General features: G+C 41.2%; 1 protein-coding gene across 1 annotated transcript in view; it reads left to right on the top strand.

Annotated features, from left to right (window-relative positions):
- The window catches only part of USH2A (usherin), a 684,687-nt gene that overhangs the window by 470,406 nt on the left and 198,406 nt on the right, over positions 1-15,875 (top strand). The window contains exons 46-49 of the mRNA XM_077339259.1: positions 2,763-2,926; positions 7,065-7,274; positions 8,575-8,777; positions 10,957-11,069. Coding sequence (XP_077195374.1) covers positions 2,763-2,926; positions 7,065-7,274; positions 8,575-8,777; positions 10,957-11,069 — 690 coding nt within the window. The remainder of the gene's footprint in view (positions 1-2,762; positions 2,927-7,064; positions 7,275-8,574; positions 8,778-10,956; positions 11,070-15,875) is intronic.

Genomic DNA, 15,875 nt, shown 5'->3' with positions numbered 1-15,875 from the left:
CAGCTGCAGTTACATGCCGAGGGGGAGCCCCAGCCATGGTGGCTGCTGGAGAGCACCAAAGGTGAGCCAGCAGCAGAGTGGCAGGGCAGCCCCTGAGGCAGCAGCCGGGGTGGAGGACAAGGAGGGGCAGCGGCCCGGTACCGACTGATCCACGGACCGGTCCCGGTCTCTGGACCGGGGGTTGGGGACCACTGTGCTAGAGAGACCAAACTCACATTGATCTCTGGTTGACTCTCCTCTGCCTGCTCTCCAAGTTCGATGAGGCTTGAAGATACAGGGTCTGAGTTATGGTCCTCCAAAAAAGGAACACCCAAAATTGCTTTCTGGGGAAATGACCTGACAGCTGCAGGTTCAGGAGTGTACAGAACAGATACTGTATAATCTAGAGTCCTCCCCTAAATGGTCTTCTGTGTGTCCTCCAAGTTGTTGCTTTGCCCTTATCCTTGATCCAGAAACTACAGCTGGTTCAGAATGCAGTAGCCAGAGTCCTCAACAGGAACACCATGGAGGTTCCACATTTGGCCTGCACCTGCAGTTGTTGAACTACACTGGTTGCCAGTTGAATTCCAGATCAGGCTTAAGGTTTTGATAACCACCTTCAAGACCATTTGCGGTCTGGGCCCAGTGTACCTGAGAGACTGCTTCACTGCCTACAACCCCCCTCCCCAAAGAGCTCTGGGCTCCACCACCTCCAACTGGCTGGTAATTCTCTGGCCCCCAGAAAGTATGCCAACAAACGAACTCCCATAAGAGATCAGGGTTCTGCCTGAACTCCCACAGTTCCTCAGGGCATGCAAGATAAAGCTATTCTGCCAGGTATTTGGTTGAGTCTGACCAAAACAATGGCATCTACTGGGCCCCCAGAAAACCCCTATTCATATACTGAATCTCATACTGGTCTACCCATGGAATCACTGTTGCATAGTTAGCAAGTTACTCGATGTTATACACACTGTTATCAGCAATTAAAATCACTGTTACTATTGTTTTCTCGAATTTTTGAATTGTGCTGTACCTCTTTTAGTTATATGTACATCTTCTTTGTTATATGTAAATCGCCCTGAGGCAGAAGGGAGGGTGGTATCCTTATCCATGGTTCCTCTATATATTTGTGAAACAGCCCGGGAGAGTGGAACGTGTCCAGGTGTCCAAGTTAGACTAGGGCCAATCAGGGTGCAGCCAACAACGCTGGCTGCACCCTGATTGGCCCTGTCCCTACAGCTCCTGCCCTCCCTCCCTGGATGCTAGCCATGTTCCTCTCAGAAGTGCCAGAGACAGAGAGACACACAGTGAGCCCTGCCAGACTGAACATGAGCCCTCATTCCCTCCTATCACTCCTACTGCGAGGGAGGCTGAAAGAGACACAGAGAGAGCTACCCCAAGCCCTGCTTCCCTCCAAGCTGCTATGGCTTGTGCTGCCACAGAGAGAGAGAGACAGAGAGAGCCACCCCTGCTTCGCTGGAGGGAGAGAGAGACAAAGAGAGCTGCTGCAAACTGCACACCAGCCCTGCTTCCCTCCTACAAACCAGCCCTGATTACCTGCTATGCCTCCTGCTGCGAGGCATACTGAGAGATACACAGCGAGAGGGAGAGGGAGAGAAAGTGATACAGAGAGAGATCTGCAGCTCCTGGTGTCCTCTGGGTCCTAGCACCCATTGTATTCCTGGTTGCAATGGGCTTTCTTGCTAGTAGAAATATAAGAAGAAAAGAAACAAAGATATTTTAGCTGTCTCCTGGTTCTCTGGTTGTACTTTGCTTTCCCTAAAGCCAAACAGCAGTGTGGGAAGCTGCTGTATAAAATATTGCAGGGACCAATTCGTCACAGAACTATGGCAAGGGAGGGGGAGAAGAAAAAGGGTTTCTGCCTTGCCCCTGTGCTTTTAGAAAACTGAAAAAGCCCTGCGAATGTTTTCATTCCTATTTTGGAGCTGTTTGAGCAGCCTATCATGTATGTGCATCTCCAAAATGTGGCAAATCAGGCCCTCTGGGGTCATTCAACTTGGAAAAACACAGGGAACCTGGTTTTAACTGAGCCCTAAGATCACACTGTATAGACACAGAGCAGCAACTCTGCTGAAACTGAAGACTTGTGGCAATGAGCTGCTGGAAACTCTCTGTATGTTACCTTGCGTTTCTTGAAAGAAAGACACAGTGTAAATGTAACAAAACCTAAACTTTGACAAGTAAAAGTGTGGCGAGGGGAGGGAGTCATAGGCTTTTCTATTTATAACTTTTTGAAAGTTTAGATAAAGGCACCCTTGTATACACACACACATACCCACAAACACAGATCCAGGCATGGCATCTGAGATGGTTGACTGTTCTATTTGTATGGAATCTGATAAGGAAAACTACAGTTGTAATGGGAAGTAGAAGTGCAGATCCATGGACTTCCTAGAAGCGGGGGGGGGGGGGGGGAACATTGTTGAATCAGCCTCATCTCCAAATGCTGGCAGTTTGCCATTGCTGTAATTGCATCTGGAATTGAGCTGTAATCCCTCACTATTTTGAAAAACATTCACTGTTTTATATAGCATTTTATCTTATTTAATCGTTACTGCGTTGGTAGTGTTAGCTGGGTATTTAAAAGCAACCCATAAGTCCTTCTGGTATCTGGAACAATACAAAGACTTTTCAAAAACCTAAACTTTATCTTCCATGGCTGGCTGGAGTCGTGAGGCATGCTTTATTATGCCTGCCTTTTTCAAATAGGCATGTTTACATCTCTTTTCAATAGTAACTGTATTCATTATATGTTTTAGTTATACCACATATGAATATCAAGTTGTAGTGCACAACGAAGTAGGATACGGGTCAAGTGAGCGAGTGGTTGCTACAACATTGGCTGGAGTTCCAGAGAAGGGGAGTGATGTCATGGCCCACTCTCTCAACAGCACTGCTATAGAAGTGGAGTGGACTATCCCAAGTAAGTGCTCCTATCACAGTCGTACACACGCACTTCATCTCTGTGCACCGAATGATTGACAGCTGAATGTGAACTGACTCCTGACATACTTGGACACAAAATGTGATGTCAAATGATATGGTCTACCTGCTTCCTTTGACTTATGGTGGGCCACCCACATGTGTGACGTTGCAGTCATATGGGTAACATGTGAATTTGATGATAGTAATAAATCTTAGTGTTCTACTTAGAGTGAAATTTGGCCTTTGAAATGATACAAATAAGAATTTAAAGAACTTGTCTGCTACTTAGTGTTTCATGAAAAGATGTAATTTGTCATCTTTTAAATTTATTTTATTTATTTGGAAAATGTGGATGCTGCCTCTCCGGAGGTTCGGGGTAGCTTCCAGCTAGTCTTTCCATGTCTCAAACAGCTGCGTAAGTTGGCAAAAATTCAGTAAAATTCAGTAAAAACTCACCTTTATGCTTGAAAAAGGTTATATATCTGGATTTTGACTGGTGAATCTTTTGTCACCCAGTATTAAAGGTACATAGTTCTACAATATAAAGTTAGAGGCAATTCAACCCTAAATATATTTTACATATGATGTCTGCAAAAAAGTGGGAGCATCTCTGAGTCTGAGTCTGTATACCACAGAATATATGTTGTATATGGAAATATTACAGGTGTGAATTAATATTTCAACAAATATTTCCGTTGGGCCAGCTCTGAGGGACAAGGAAAGACTGTCCACAGAACATTGGGTCAAAGCTCTTCTTTAGACAAAACTAAAAGAAGAAACCTGAACCAAGTAAAGAGTGGAAAGGCAAATTAGTTAGGACCCAAACTTGGGCAGCATTCTGAGAAGATCAAATGAGAGCCAGAGGAGTGTAGTGGTGAAGAGGGGAAGACTCTAATCTGGAGAACTGGGTTTTATTCCCCACTCCTCCACATACTGCCAGTAGGGTGACCTTGGGCTAGTCACAATTCTCTAAGAACTTTTCCAGCCCCACCTATCTCTGTTGTGTCTGTTGTGAGGAGAAGAAGGGAATGATGTCTATAAGTCGCTTTAGGATTCCTTTGGGTAGTGAAAAGCAGGGTATAAAAACACAGCTCCGCAGGTCTTGTCATGTAATAGTTCAGCTCCTATTCAAATAAGTAGAGAAAGAGGAAGCTGCTGAGATATTTAGATATTACAGAATTGGGGCGAGATATGGGCTCATATTTAAGCCACTGTAGGTTGTCACAATGGTTTGTAAATCCACTGTTTCTGTTCATACCCTTCCTTGTGTTTTCTAGTGGAGCTTGGATTTTATGGGCATGTGAATGTACACACTTGCACTGTGTCATTTTAAAAGGAACATATCCATTTAATCCAGATTAAATGGCCATCAAACCAGTGAGTTAATTCTTCAATATGTACATGCAAATCTGCCCATAAGTGCTTGCCAATGACTCTCAGCAAATGTAGGCACCTTATTTTATAATTGTATGCTTGAAATAAGCATGCTTATAAAAACTGACAAACCTAATAGATCTGAAGCAGGCTGCTGAAGTTTCATTACTTTAGTAATCTGAACCTCTGACCTTCTCGATAGAGGTAATGCAATCTGGCTTCATTTTCATTCTTACTGCAGAAATTTCCTAGGTATCTGTTTATGAATGCAAAGGTTAAACATCAAGTGAGGGTCATTAAAGCAAACCTTTTCTTTTTTATTTCACGACTGAAATGTATTACACTAGGCAAACAAAGCAGTCCACGTATGTCTAGATATTTTTATTTCTTTCAGTTGTGTATAGAAAAAATATTTTCTAATACATTGATCACACCCAGCATCTCTTTACATTTCAACTGCCACGGAAATATAAATATTGCAAAATAGAGTCCATGCTCAAACGGTCCAATAAAAATAAATCAAAACAGAAACAAAGTCAGCCCCGTAAAGTGTGGCCATCAAAGATGCATTCTGGAGCAGACCTGGGTTGCCAGCTTTTCTGTTAATGAGTGCTACTTCTGACTACCCCAGCCCACATTACCAAGTGTTGACATGTCCTAGAAACAGAATATGGACTAGGAAGAGCACCAAAATGACATTATCTGTTAAGCAGCATAGAGGAAAATCCTATGAAATAATGGTGTTAAAAAAAAAACAACTCCACAGGAGTGGAAAAGACTGGGACGGCATCAGTATGGATCCAGTGCTAATCAACATGTCTACAGGATGTTGCTGCCAGGCCGCCAACTCCTAAGCCTGGTGCAGATTGGGCCCCAGAAGCCTGTGAGTGCCAAAGGAGCCTGTCCCATGGCAGGCCGATGTGAACGGGAAAAACCAGGCTGCTCCCACCCTATGGAGACCAGCAAAGGGGAAATGCCCTGGTCAGCTACGCAGCACTTCATGGCTCCGTGAAGGATCAGGGACACATTTCAGCAGCACTGAGTGTCCTACTGAAATGTGTCACCTGCAGCAACACATTTTGGTGCTGGAACAGATCTGGAACTGAAATGTGTCCCACATCGGGACACAGTCAGCTGTGGAGCATGCAGTGATGGCAATGCACGGGCAGCAGCACGAAGTGGTGCAACTGGTGCAGAATCAATCTTCCTGTTTGTGGTCCTCAGAATATACCTGCTATGCTGGGGTCACTGAACTTTTCTGCATTTGGTGGCTTGAAATCTGTGGCCATCATTTGTGATGCAAATCAGTCTCTGTCTGAACCAATTACACATTTTGCCTGAAAACAAATTTGCATCAAAATCTCAATAGCAGGGTCATCCTAATTTTCAGTACTTTAGGCTGTGTTCGTCAAGCATTGCTTAAATTGTTGTTTTCAGTGGGAGAGCGACAAAGATGATCTGGGGCCAAGGGACCAAACCCTATGAAGATAGGTTGAGGGACTTGGGAATGTTCAGCCTGGAGAAAAGGAGGTTGAGAGGGGACATGATAGCCCTCTTTAAGTATTTGAAAGATTGTCAGTTGGAGGAGGGCAGGGTGCTGTTCCCATTGGCTGCAGAGGAAAGGACACGCAGTAATGGGTTTAACTAACTACAAGTACGATGATCTAGGCTAGATATCAGGAAAAAAATTTTCACAGTCAGAGTAGTTCAGCAGTGGAATAGGCTGCCTAAGGAGGTGGTGAGCTCCCCCTCACTGGCAGTCTTCAAGCAAAGGTTGGATACACACTTTTCTTGGATGCTTTAGGATGCTTAGGGCTGATCCTGCGTTGATCAGGGGGTTGGACTAGATGGCCTATATGGCCCCTTTCAACTGTATGATTCTATGATTCTATGTGTGTTCCATGCTGCACATGGGATTCTCAGGTCCGTGCTGGGAACTACTACAGATACTGGATGTAGAGATCGAGCACTGTTTGTGTACAGTACACTACTCCCCTTCTCAACCTTCTCTTCTCCAGGCTGAACATTCTTAAATTCCTCAGCCTTTCTTCATAGGGCTTGTTTCCCAGGGCCAAAATTATCCTCATCACTATCCATGCATCCTCTTAATTTCCCCCACATCCTTTTTGAAGTGAAGCCTCCAGAACTGCATTTCAGGTGCAGTCTGACCAATGCAGTATACAGCAAGACTATGACACCTTGCGATTTTGATGTGATGCCTCTATTGATACAGCCCAAGACTGCATTTGCCACGTCACACTGCCCTATCAAAAGCTTTACTAAAATCCAAGTAAACAACATCAACCGAATTTCCACGATCCAGCAAACCTGTTACTTGGTCAAGAAAGGAAACCAGGTTGGTCTGACAGGACCTGTTGGAGACAAATCCATGCTGACTTCCTTGGATCACCAAATTGTCCTCCAGATGTTTGCAGATTGCTCCCTTTAATTTCTGCTCCATTATTTTACCCACAACAGAGGTCAGACTCACTGGTCTGTAGTTTCCCGGGTCTTCCTTCCTCCCTTTTTTGAAGATCGGAATAACGTTTGCAGTATGGTTTGTACTCATTCTTCCAAACTTATTTGGTGTTGACAGTTTTAACCATCCATTAACTTAGAATCACACATGGTTGCATTACAGTCTATAGGCCACAATTGTGCATGTTGCTTAATGCCAAAAAGTGCAACAATATTTCTTTTGACTTTCACAGGTTCATTTTCAGTATTCTTCCCCCTCCCATTTTTATTAATTCATTATATAGCCCTGCAAGATTTACAGGGAAGCATTGAGCATTATGTCCTGTTCTGGAATACCACTGCCCATGAGAACTCCAGGAAGATTCCTCCCAGAGAAAACCATACTGTCATTGGCGAATTGCATCCTAACACCAAGTATCAGATTTTGCTTCATGTTTTCAATGGGGCTCACAGCATCGCAAGTGAGGTGGTGTGTGTGACTACATTAGATGGAGGTAAGTTGAGCAGTGGAAGCAGCCTGGCTTCAAAATCTGAGAATGAAATTGATTGATTTTTGTTGGGGTTGAAATCAGTCATCCTTCCATTATGAAATTTCCGGTTTAAAAGGGGAAAACGGCTAAAATGCTTAAGTGCTGGTTGTCGTCAAGTGGACGATCAATAAAAGACCCAGTGGAGATAGCTCTAATAGCGGATATTAACCCACTTTGTTCTTATCCTGACCTGTTTACCACTATCCATGTACCTTCAGTTTGCAGCTGAGTGGATGTCAATAAATGGAGGGGTTTTAAAACAATTAATGGTTTTTAAAATGATTTGCTTTGTGAAGCTTTTGACAAGGCCAGTCAACAACAGGGCCATTCCTGACTCACCATGGAAGGTGAAAATCCAACCTCTGTGAGAATTTTCTTATGAGTCATTTCCAAGTCAGTTAGCACACGGGTGGGTGGGAGGGAAGAAAGCAACTTGTGAATCTGAAATGTGTTTGGAATGGCCTTTCTAATCTTTTTGGCTTTATAAAGTCTCATTATAAACATTATAATATCATTACCTCAGAAGCAAGTGTTCCAGGTCATTAGCAAAGCACTTTAAGTGGGGATTGCATTTCTTTTGCAATGCCAAAGGTCAGACTCTTTTGTTTATAAAATAGAACTCAATGCACGTGTCATTTTTCAACTGGTTAAGATCTGGATCTACCAGATAAAAATAGGTCCTTTGCATTGCTTTTTCTGACATGCTTAAATTATTTTTGTAATTTAACACCAAGAAAGATTTAAAAAAAAAAACCCAAAACCCGTAAGGCTTTATCATTATCTACGGTAATCAGCATTCAAAACCATTTACATAATAACAGTATTGCACATTACTTCAGATTACTCCAGTTAGAAGGCTAGTAAAAGCTATGGATGTGTCACATTTCACTTCACAGTGCATTTTAGTTGTTGCTCTAGAAACAAATCACCTTTTTGCGTGTGTGGAGGATAAGACCATACCAAATAATGGTGGATGGACCACACAGATCAGTGAATAATTTGTCATTGCATCCCACTGGTCACATTCTGTGGAATATGAACCCAATGCTGGTCACAGAAAGCATGTTACCACCATCTCCCACCGTTTCTAGCTGAGATTATAATAAGCCAATTTGGAGAGGAATACAGACAGTGATAACTTCATCAAAGGGGAGCAGATAAGCAGCAGACCCTTTGCGAAACCCAAATTATAATCTATGTTTGGTTGAACAAGTGCTTTTACTGAGTCAGCTGGAGTTTATTCAGTTTCTTCCTTTCTTTCTAGAGCCGGAGGGCATGTTCCCTCCAGAGGTTGTCATCATCAACAGTACAGCTGTACGTGTCATCTGGACATCGCCTTCAAACCCAAATGGTGTTGTCACAGAGTATTCTGTCTATGTAAATAATAAGCCATACAGGACTGGAATGAATGAACCAGGGTCCTTTCTTTTAGCAGATTTGTCTCCATTCACTATTTATGATATAAAGGTTAGAACATCATTTTAAACACTGTATACAACTTGAATGTTACTATAGTAACTTCTCTGTAGTACATATGCCTCTGTGGGTGTGAATGTAAGAATGTGTGTGCGGGTTTGTCAGTCATTTATACATCAGGGAAGAATTATACATAGATACACACATATATGTATATGTGCCTATGTGTGTATTTCTAAATAGTTTTTTGATAAGAAGTCTGGTAGGTCTGAGTATAAAGATATACACCCAGCATGCTTATATTTATAAATCATTGTGCACATGTGTAATAGTTCCACAAGCTATGTTTATTTTCGTACACATTTATTTTTATGACTGTGTGATAGATTCATTTTTTTGCCCCTCTCTCTTTTAAGGACATCAGAACTCAATTTCCACTGATCCAGTATAGTGAACTTACAATATACATTACAAAGAGGCAAAGATCACACTCCTACTCATTAAAACCAAATTGCAATTGTTTTAGAAACATCAGGCATGCATAATGCATCAGCCCAGAGAAATAATGATATTGCATTTGTTTGCCTTTTATCATCTTTCCCCTCCTCCCATCTCTTTGTGGCACAGACTGATCTCAGCTCTGAAATCCCAGTCTTTTAAAAATACTATTAATATTTAAAACCTTTCCTTTTTTACCCCCTTCTTATTTGACACCACCAAGATCCATATATTGTTTCCAAGCTCTGTGAATATTTGCTGCAGAAAAAGCTAAAAGTATTTTTCACATTTTTGAATGATGTTTAAGTGTCGAACTTTAATTGCAACTTCCCCAGCTTATTGGCCTCACTTGGACCTGACTTAGTTGAATTATGTATGGGAAGGTCTTAACAGTAATCATGTATACTTTGTCCTAAAATTTGCATCCAGTTACAACGTGCCATAAATAAACGTCACCCTGCGGCACACCATAACAGATTTCTGTGTTCCAACCCTCTGCAAAAGCAAGTCTCCCTACCCCATGAATACACATATGACTTTCCAGTTTCTAGTTGGACACACATTTGTCTTGTTCCTCAACAGCAATGCAAATTCAAAGCACTACTGGACTTTGGGGGCCTCCATATTAATTTACCATAGGCATGTAATGCATCTTGCAGTCTTAATTGGTTTGCTCTTCAGTTTCTCCCATCTTAGTATCAATGCCAGTGTTTATGAAATTCAGAAGGAATAAATCTACAGACTTAATTGGAATTTTTAATTTAAAAAATCCAGCCACTCCTCAGTTTCTTATAAACGATATTATGTAGATGTGTATCTGTATTGTCTTTTACTGTAATAGGAGACATCTGTAAATTGGTATTTTTCTATATTGCTTTCTTGTTGCTAAAGTGAACAAATTCTTCCTCTGGATCCATTTATATTTTTCCAGAGAACTGAGGGAATTGCATGTCATACCTCATATATACCATTCGTCGGATGCGAATATTTTATTATAAAAACAAAATTATTCACAAAATTTAGATACTGAAAAGTTTATATGCAGTTTTTTTAATGTTTCTTGGTTTGTAGCTCCAAAACGTATGCAAAAAAAAAAAAAAAATCAGCTTCCAAGTACAATCCCAAAATGCAAATATCTTGGACAAGGAATCTTCCATAATTGCAAAAAAGTGGTTTCTGTGAAAGCACAAAGATGTTTCTCATTAATTGAAAAGAATAAGAAGCTTTTTGATATGTAGTGGAGGAGTTACACATCATTTTGTATCACTCCCAGGTCGTTTAGGGCAAAGCATTACAATTGCCTAAATATTTTGTTACCTCATTAGTCATATGTTTCTTTTTGTGACAGCTGGTTAGTGTTAGAATAATTATTTTAATTAAAAAACTCTGCCCTCATTTAACAGAACAGTTAATATAAAATGTTAAAGCAGATCAATGAAATGCATTACAAAAGTTGTAACAAAATTGACAGTATTTTTTAAAAAAACGAATATGATCAAAACAAGAGCATTTGAATTATTTAAAAATATTATTTAAAACATTTTTAAAGTATTAAAAATAAAGCCCACAAATGTCCTATGAAATTAGTCTTAACAAGGAGGGAGGGAATCTCGGAATCCTAGGCACAGTAGCCCAGAAAGGTTACCAACTGTTTGCACAATGCTACTTTTCATTAAAACAATAGAAATTACCCTGCAGAATCATTTAAGATTTTCTACGATACTTATTATAGGTTGAAGTCTGTACAATATACGCCTGCGTGAGAAGTAATGGAACCCAAATTACCACTGTGGAAGATGAACCAAAAGAGCTATCAGCACCACAGATTCATGTCCTTGGTCCTAGGTACGAAACTATAATTTGGTTTTCTTATATTCAAAGAGACAGTACTTATAATTAGCAGCTGAGACTTACCTCAGCTGCCTTTGATGCAGCGATAGATGGGCATTAAGCCACAATGAGAGGCTGTGTGGGCACGCACACTGTTCCATGGTGTGCATGAGAGTTGGGGCGTGAGTGCCTTTATAGGCACCATGTGCGCTGGCTAGCCCCTCTCTCCATGCTGCAGAACAGCAACCCGCCCTGTAGTTGGTTTTGTGTTATTGCTAGATTTTTGTGGTTATGTTTTTCCACCACAGCTGCGGTTTAGGCATAGTAGGAGCCTGTTGGCAGGGGATTTAGTTTGCACACTGGACTCCCTGGAGGTTGGGGGTCTCCTTAATGAGACCGGCTGACATGCAAGCTGGGAGGCCAGGGGCTCATAGCCAAGTGACCAAGGGATTCCAAAGTGAGGTGGATGCCTGTGGGCCCTGACAAGAAGATGGTAGTGGTGTTCTTGGTGTGACTGGCCTGAGTACTGGCCAGTGCAACAATTACACTCTCCTTTCTGTGCTCATTCATATTTCCCCACCACACAGATAGCCAGAATGAGGGCAGCATGCTAGTGGAAACATTGCCCTCACTTTGAATATGTATAGTTTGGCACAGAGTCAAATTGGGTTGTATAATATATGACTTTGTGGCATTTGGAATGATCCCTAATTAGCTGAGATTACATCAGAAAAAAACCACCTGGTGAAGATGAGTGGAATTGAAGCAATTCTTCTGTGGGTCAAAAAAGCTAAGCTGTTGAGGGTCTTTTAAGGAATATCCCCAGCTCTTTCCCCTCCAAATGTTAAGTGTAGCTCTAGTTTTCCTCCCATCAATTATTTTGCCAGGGAATTTCTCATGGGAATTTCTGGACATGAATTTGGAATGAATCTGGAAAAGTATCATTTAGTTGAATATAAACAACGTCTGAGATACTTTCTGTACAAACAAGAGCTACAATATCTGCATCAGAAACCAAATATAGCTGAACTGCATTGTTGCTATGATGTCTGTATATATTTGTGCATCAGATCTTGTATTTCCTTTTTATCTTTCTCTTGTTATGGGCAATCTTTTCTAAAGCAAATCTGGTGCCAAACTGGAAATACAGCTGAACAGTGACAAATGCAGTCATTCCTTTCCCAAAAAGATCCAGAACTGCCAACATTTCCAAGAGAGTGTCTATAACTGATGGGCATACGTGCCAAGATATTTATCAGAATTACAGAAACAAGAAAATAGTTAGCCTCTTGCATTCATGTTATTGTTAATGTGATTTTATTACACTCTTGGCATTGATTGGTGTTTAGGTTTTATTTTTTATTTTTTTATTTTTGTTTGTTCTTTATATGTTCTTTCCTCTGCATTCTATATTTGTCTGTTGAAAATATAATTGCTAGGTGAAATTACATTTGCTGTTTTTCTGTCACATAAAGTGATCCAGTCCAAGCTTGTTTGATCATAAGAACTGGAATACATCATTTCCCCCGGCTTTCACTCATGTATGCCTTTGTCTGCAGTATAGCAAACACTTATGCACGTCTCCATTATTATATACAAACAAAGAATGTCATAACACATGAATGCAAGAAGATCAGAAATATTTCCCAGATTTTATGATCTGCTTGGCCAGAAATGGACTTTCTGCATTGCCTTTCCTTACATGTCATATTATCATCAGCTGTTCTTATATCCCAAAAGAATACTAACTACTGATCGATTGCCCGGACATGTCTGGCTGTGGCCTACATGTGCCCCGGGTAGTTCATTTATTTGCCACGGTGGATTTGCTAGAGTGGAATTTAATCAATAGCTAATTCATTAATTCTGGTCTTCGAGTATGTAGTGACTATGCAGTATAAAAATGGCTGGCTGACTTCAACTTTGATTGAAATATGACAAACACTACAGCCGACAGCTTCAGCAGGTGCTGGCCTGCATATGAATTTTTTTTATTTATCCTCCATCAAGGAATATGTTCAAGGAGAAAATAACAGATTGTATAAACAAGAAGACATTTTAATACATATCTGCCTATGGGGAAAAGATATGATTTCTAGAAAAAAGCCACATGGGAAACTAGCAATACAAGACATATTCTGCAACTTATTTCTCTTTATTGGAATTATGGTGGCTGTTATCGTTATGATTTTTTTTCTGAGCGGAGAGGAAGTTGTACCAACGATAGTCTGAAGAATATTTTCAGGCCAAATCTATACAGTAATCACACACAATTAGTGTGAGCTATACCCAGTGATGCAGTATGATGCAAAAAACATGGGTTTCTATGGCCTCAACTAGATTGCAAAAACCCGAGGGTGCTAATTGAGCACTGATGTTTAGAATGAGTAGACTAGATTCCGTTTGCTGGAGCAGGTATAAGATATTGCTAACAATCCAAAATTCAATATATATGGGGTGAAAGCCGCTGACAAGCCTTTTCTAATGGAACATTATTTTCTTATAGTTGACATAGTGTTGGACTAGTTTCAAGGAGATTATTGGATGAATCATCCAAGGAAACTAAACAACAACAACTTAAAAACTTGTTTCTTTTCCATCATATTCGTTTGAATGTATTGGTTCCATAAATACCAAATTGCTTCCCTCTCCAGTTGCTGTGCATGTGAAATTTGGGTAGTAGTACATGTACATTCTGTGATTGTCATAGACAGAATCTAAAGCACCACACAGACCCATTATGCACGGGGGTTTTAGCGCACATTCGGGGTGGAATGGCGGCGACTAAAATCACCGATAATGCACAGAGCCGGCTGCAACCGGCCACAGCTTCGGTGCATGCCGCCAAAAAAGCCGCGTCAGTGAAACGCGGAAGAAAGCGCAGCTTCCGGGTGACCGGGGCGCAACCAGAAGCGGCGCCCGGATCGGCGCGTGCATAATTGGTTACTCTGGGTTTTGCCGCCGTCGCGCCCCGCCCCGTGTATAACCGGTATGCGTCGCGTCTTCCCCCTCCGCGTTTTCCATGTGACCCGAAATCGCCGTTTCGGCGGCCGTGCATAATGGGCCACAAACAGCTTCATTTATTAAACAAGACTTTCCCACATTTCCTTCCTGCCATGGGATACAATGATATAGACGTGCTGGATCATCATTGGCCTTCCCATGGGCAAGTGGAGATGCCCAGAACTAGCTCATCGGTGAAGACAAATAGGGGAATTGTTTCTGGTGGCCATCTTGGGGATGTATTGGAGTTTAGTATCTGGCCCTATGCCCCTGTTTCTAAAGTCCTTCTCTCATACATCCTTAGAATGGGAGGAAAGAGGTTTTGCCATCTCCTTTTCCTCCTCCCAGCTTCTGGCTTTTTCCTTGGCCTGTCTCCATCCGCTTTGACAGCATGCAAGGCTAATTACACATGTTTTGTATGGATCTCTGCCATTTATGGAAATCAAGGTTTTTCTCTCCAGCTTGGAGTCCAAAGCATCCAGTTCTTCCATGGCAGCTTGTCATGCTTTATAACATGGTCCAGGAGTCCCTGGTGGTAAGGTCCTTGATGGCAGCCAATTAAAATAGAGAGAGAAATAAGAAAAAGGATAGGGTAGGCAACTTCAGGTTGGGAAATCCCTGGAGATTTTTGAGGGCAGGCCCTAGAGAGGGCAGGATTTGGGAAAGGAAGTTTATAATGTTAGGCGTGGAATGGACAAAGTAGATGCAACCCCCCCCCCTTTCATAATTCTAGAACTGGGGGTGCACCCAGTGAAGTTGGTGGGCATTTGTTTCAGGACAGACAAAAGGAGACTCATTCACTCAATGAGTAATCAAACTTTGGAATTCACTGCCAGTGAACTTAGTGGTGGGCACCAATATAGATGGCTTTAAAAGACAATTAAAGGGATAGGTCCATCACTGGATATTAGCTACCATTACTCCATGTTCATAGGTTTACTAATTTTCCACTAATTTACTTTTGCCTTATATCTGTACTCTTATGATCCTTGTTCCATTGTCTGTGGAAGAGTGCCTGCACTTGAAAGCTCACACTGTGAATAAATCTTTGTTGGTCTTAAAGGTGCCATTGGACTCAAATTTTGTTTGCCTGTAAGTACTGTTGATTTCAGTATGAATACTTTGAGGAAGTGGTTTGAGGATTGCTCCTGTGAATTTCATTAATTTAAAAAAAAACTTAACAAGCAATGGGGAACACATCATATCAGCAATGCTGCAGGAGCAAGACTTGTGTTTTGCAGCCATATATTTCACTCAGATTTACTATGCATTGAACAATACATCAGGTCTTCAAACCATTCTGTGGTTTAAGGCCTCTTTGTCTTCTCTACTATATATGTGTCCCGTTTATATATTTGTCACTAATATCATTTATATAGAAGGATTTTTCCCCCTGTTGAGTATGCAGTGAATATAAAACAGAAATCCACAGAGGGTGGCATTAATTCAGCAAGTCAGATGAAGAGTTCAGAATAATAATGGTGACTCTACAAGTAACCTGTGAAGTTATCCCTCCACAGGTGACATATTAATTCTTCCTCAACAGATTGTTATTGTTATGTGTTCCTCTGTTTATACCTCAAAGTATTGAAATAATAGTTCACTCTAGTTTTTTTTATTCTGTAAGGATGTCAAAGTTTATTTCAGCTGCAGCTGTCTGAACATAGCTGTCTAACTTTAAATGAATGTTAATTTTTAGTGTCACTAAGTATTCTGACAGTGGCTGTGGCACTGTGTTTTCTAAAACATAAGCTGGGAATAACACGTAGCACATAATCCAGCCCATGTTAAGTATTTTTTAAGGTCCAATTGTAGCAG

Source organism: Paroedura picta, chromosome 1 (genome assembly GCF_049243985.1).
Source record: "Paroedura picta isolate Pp20150507F chromosome 1, Ppicta_v3.0, whole genome shotgun sequence".
Taxonomy (NCBI): domain Eukaryota; kingdom Metazoa; phylum Chordata; class Lepidosauria; order Squamata; family Gekkonidae; genus Paroedura; species Paroedura picta.
Note: the sequence above shows the minus strand (reverse complement) of the source record. Positions and strands in the feature narration are given on the sequence as shown.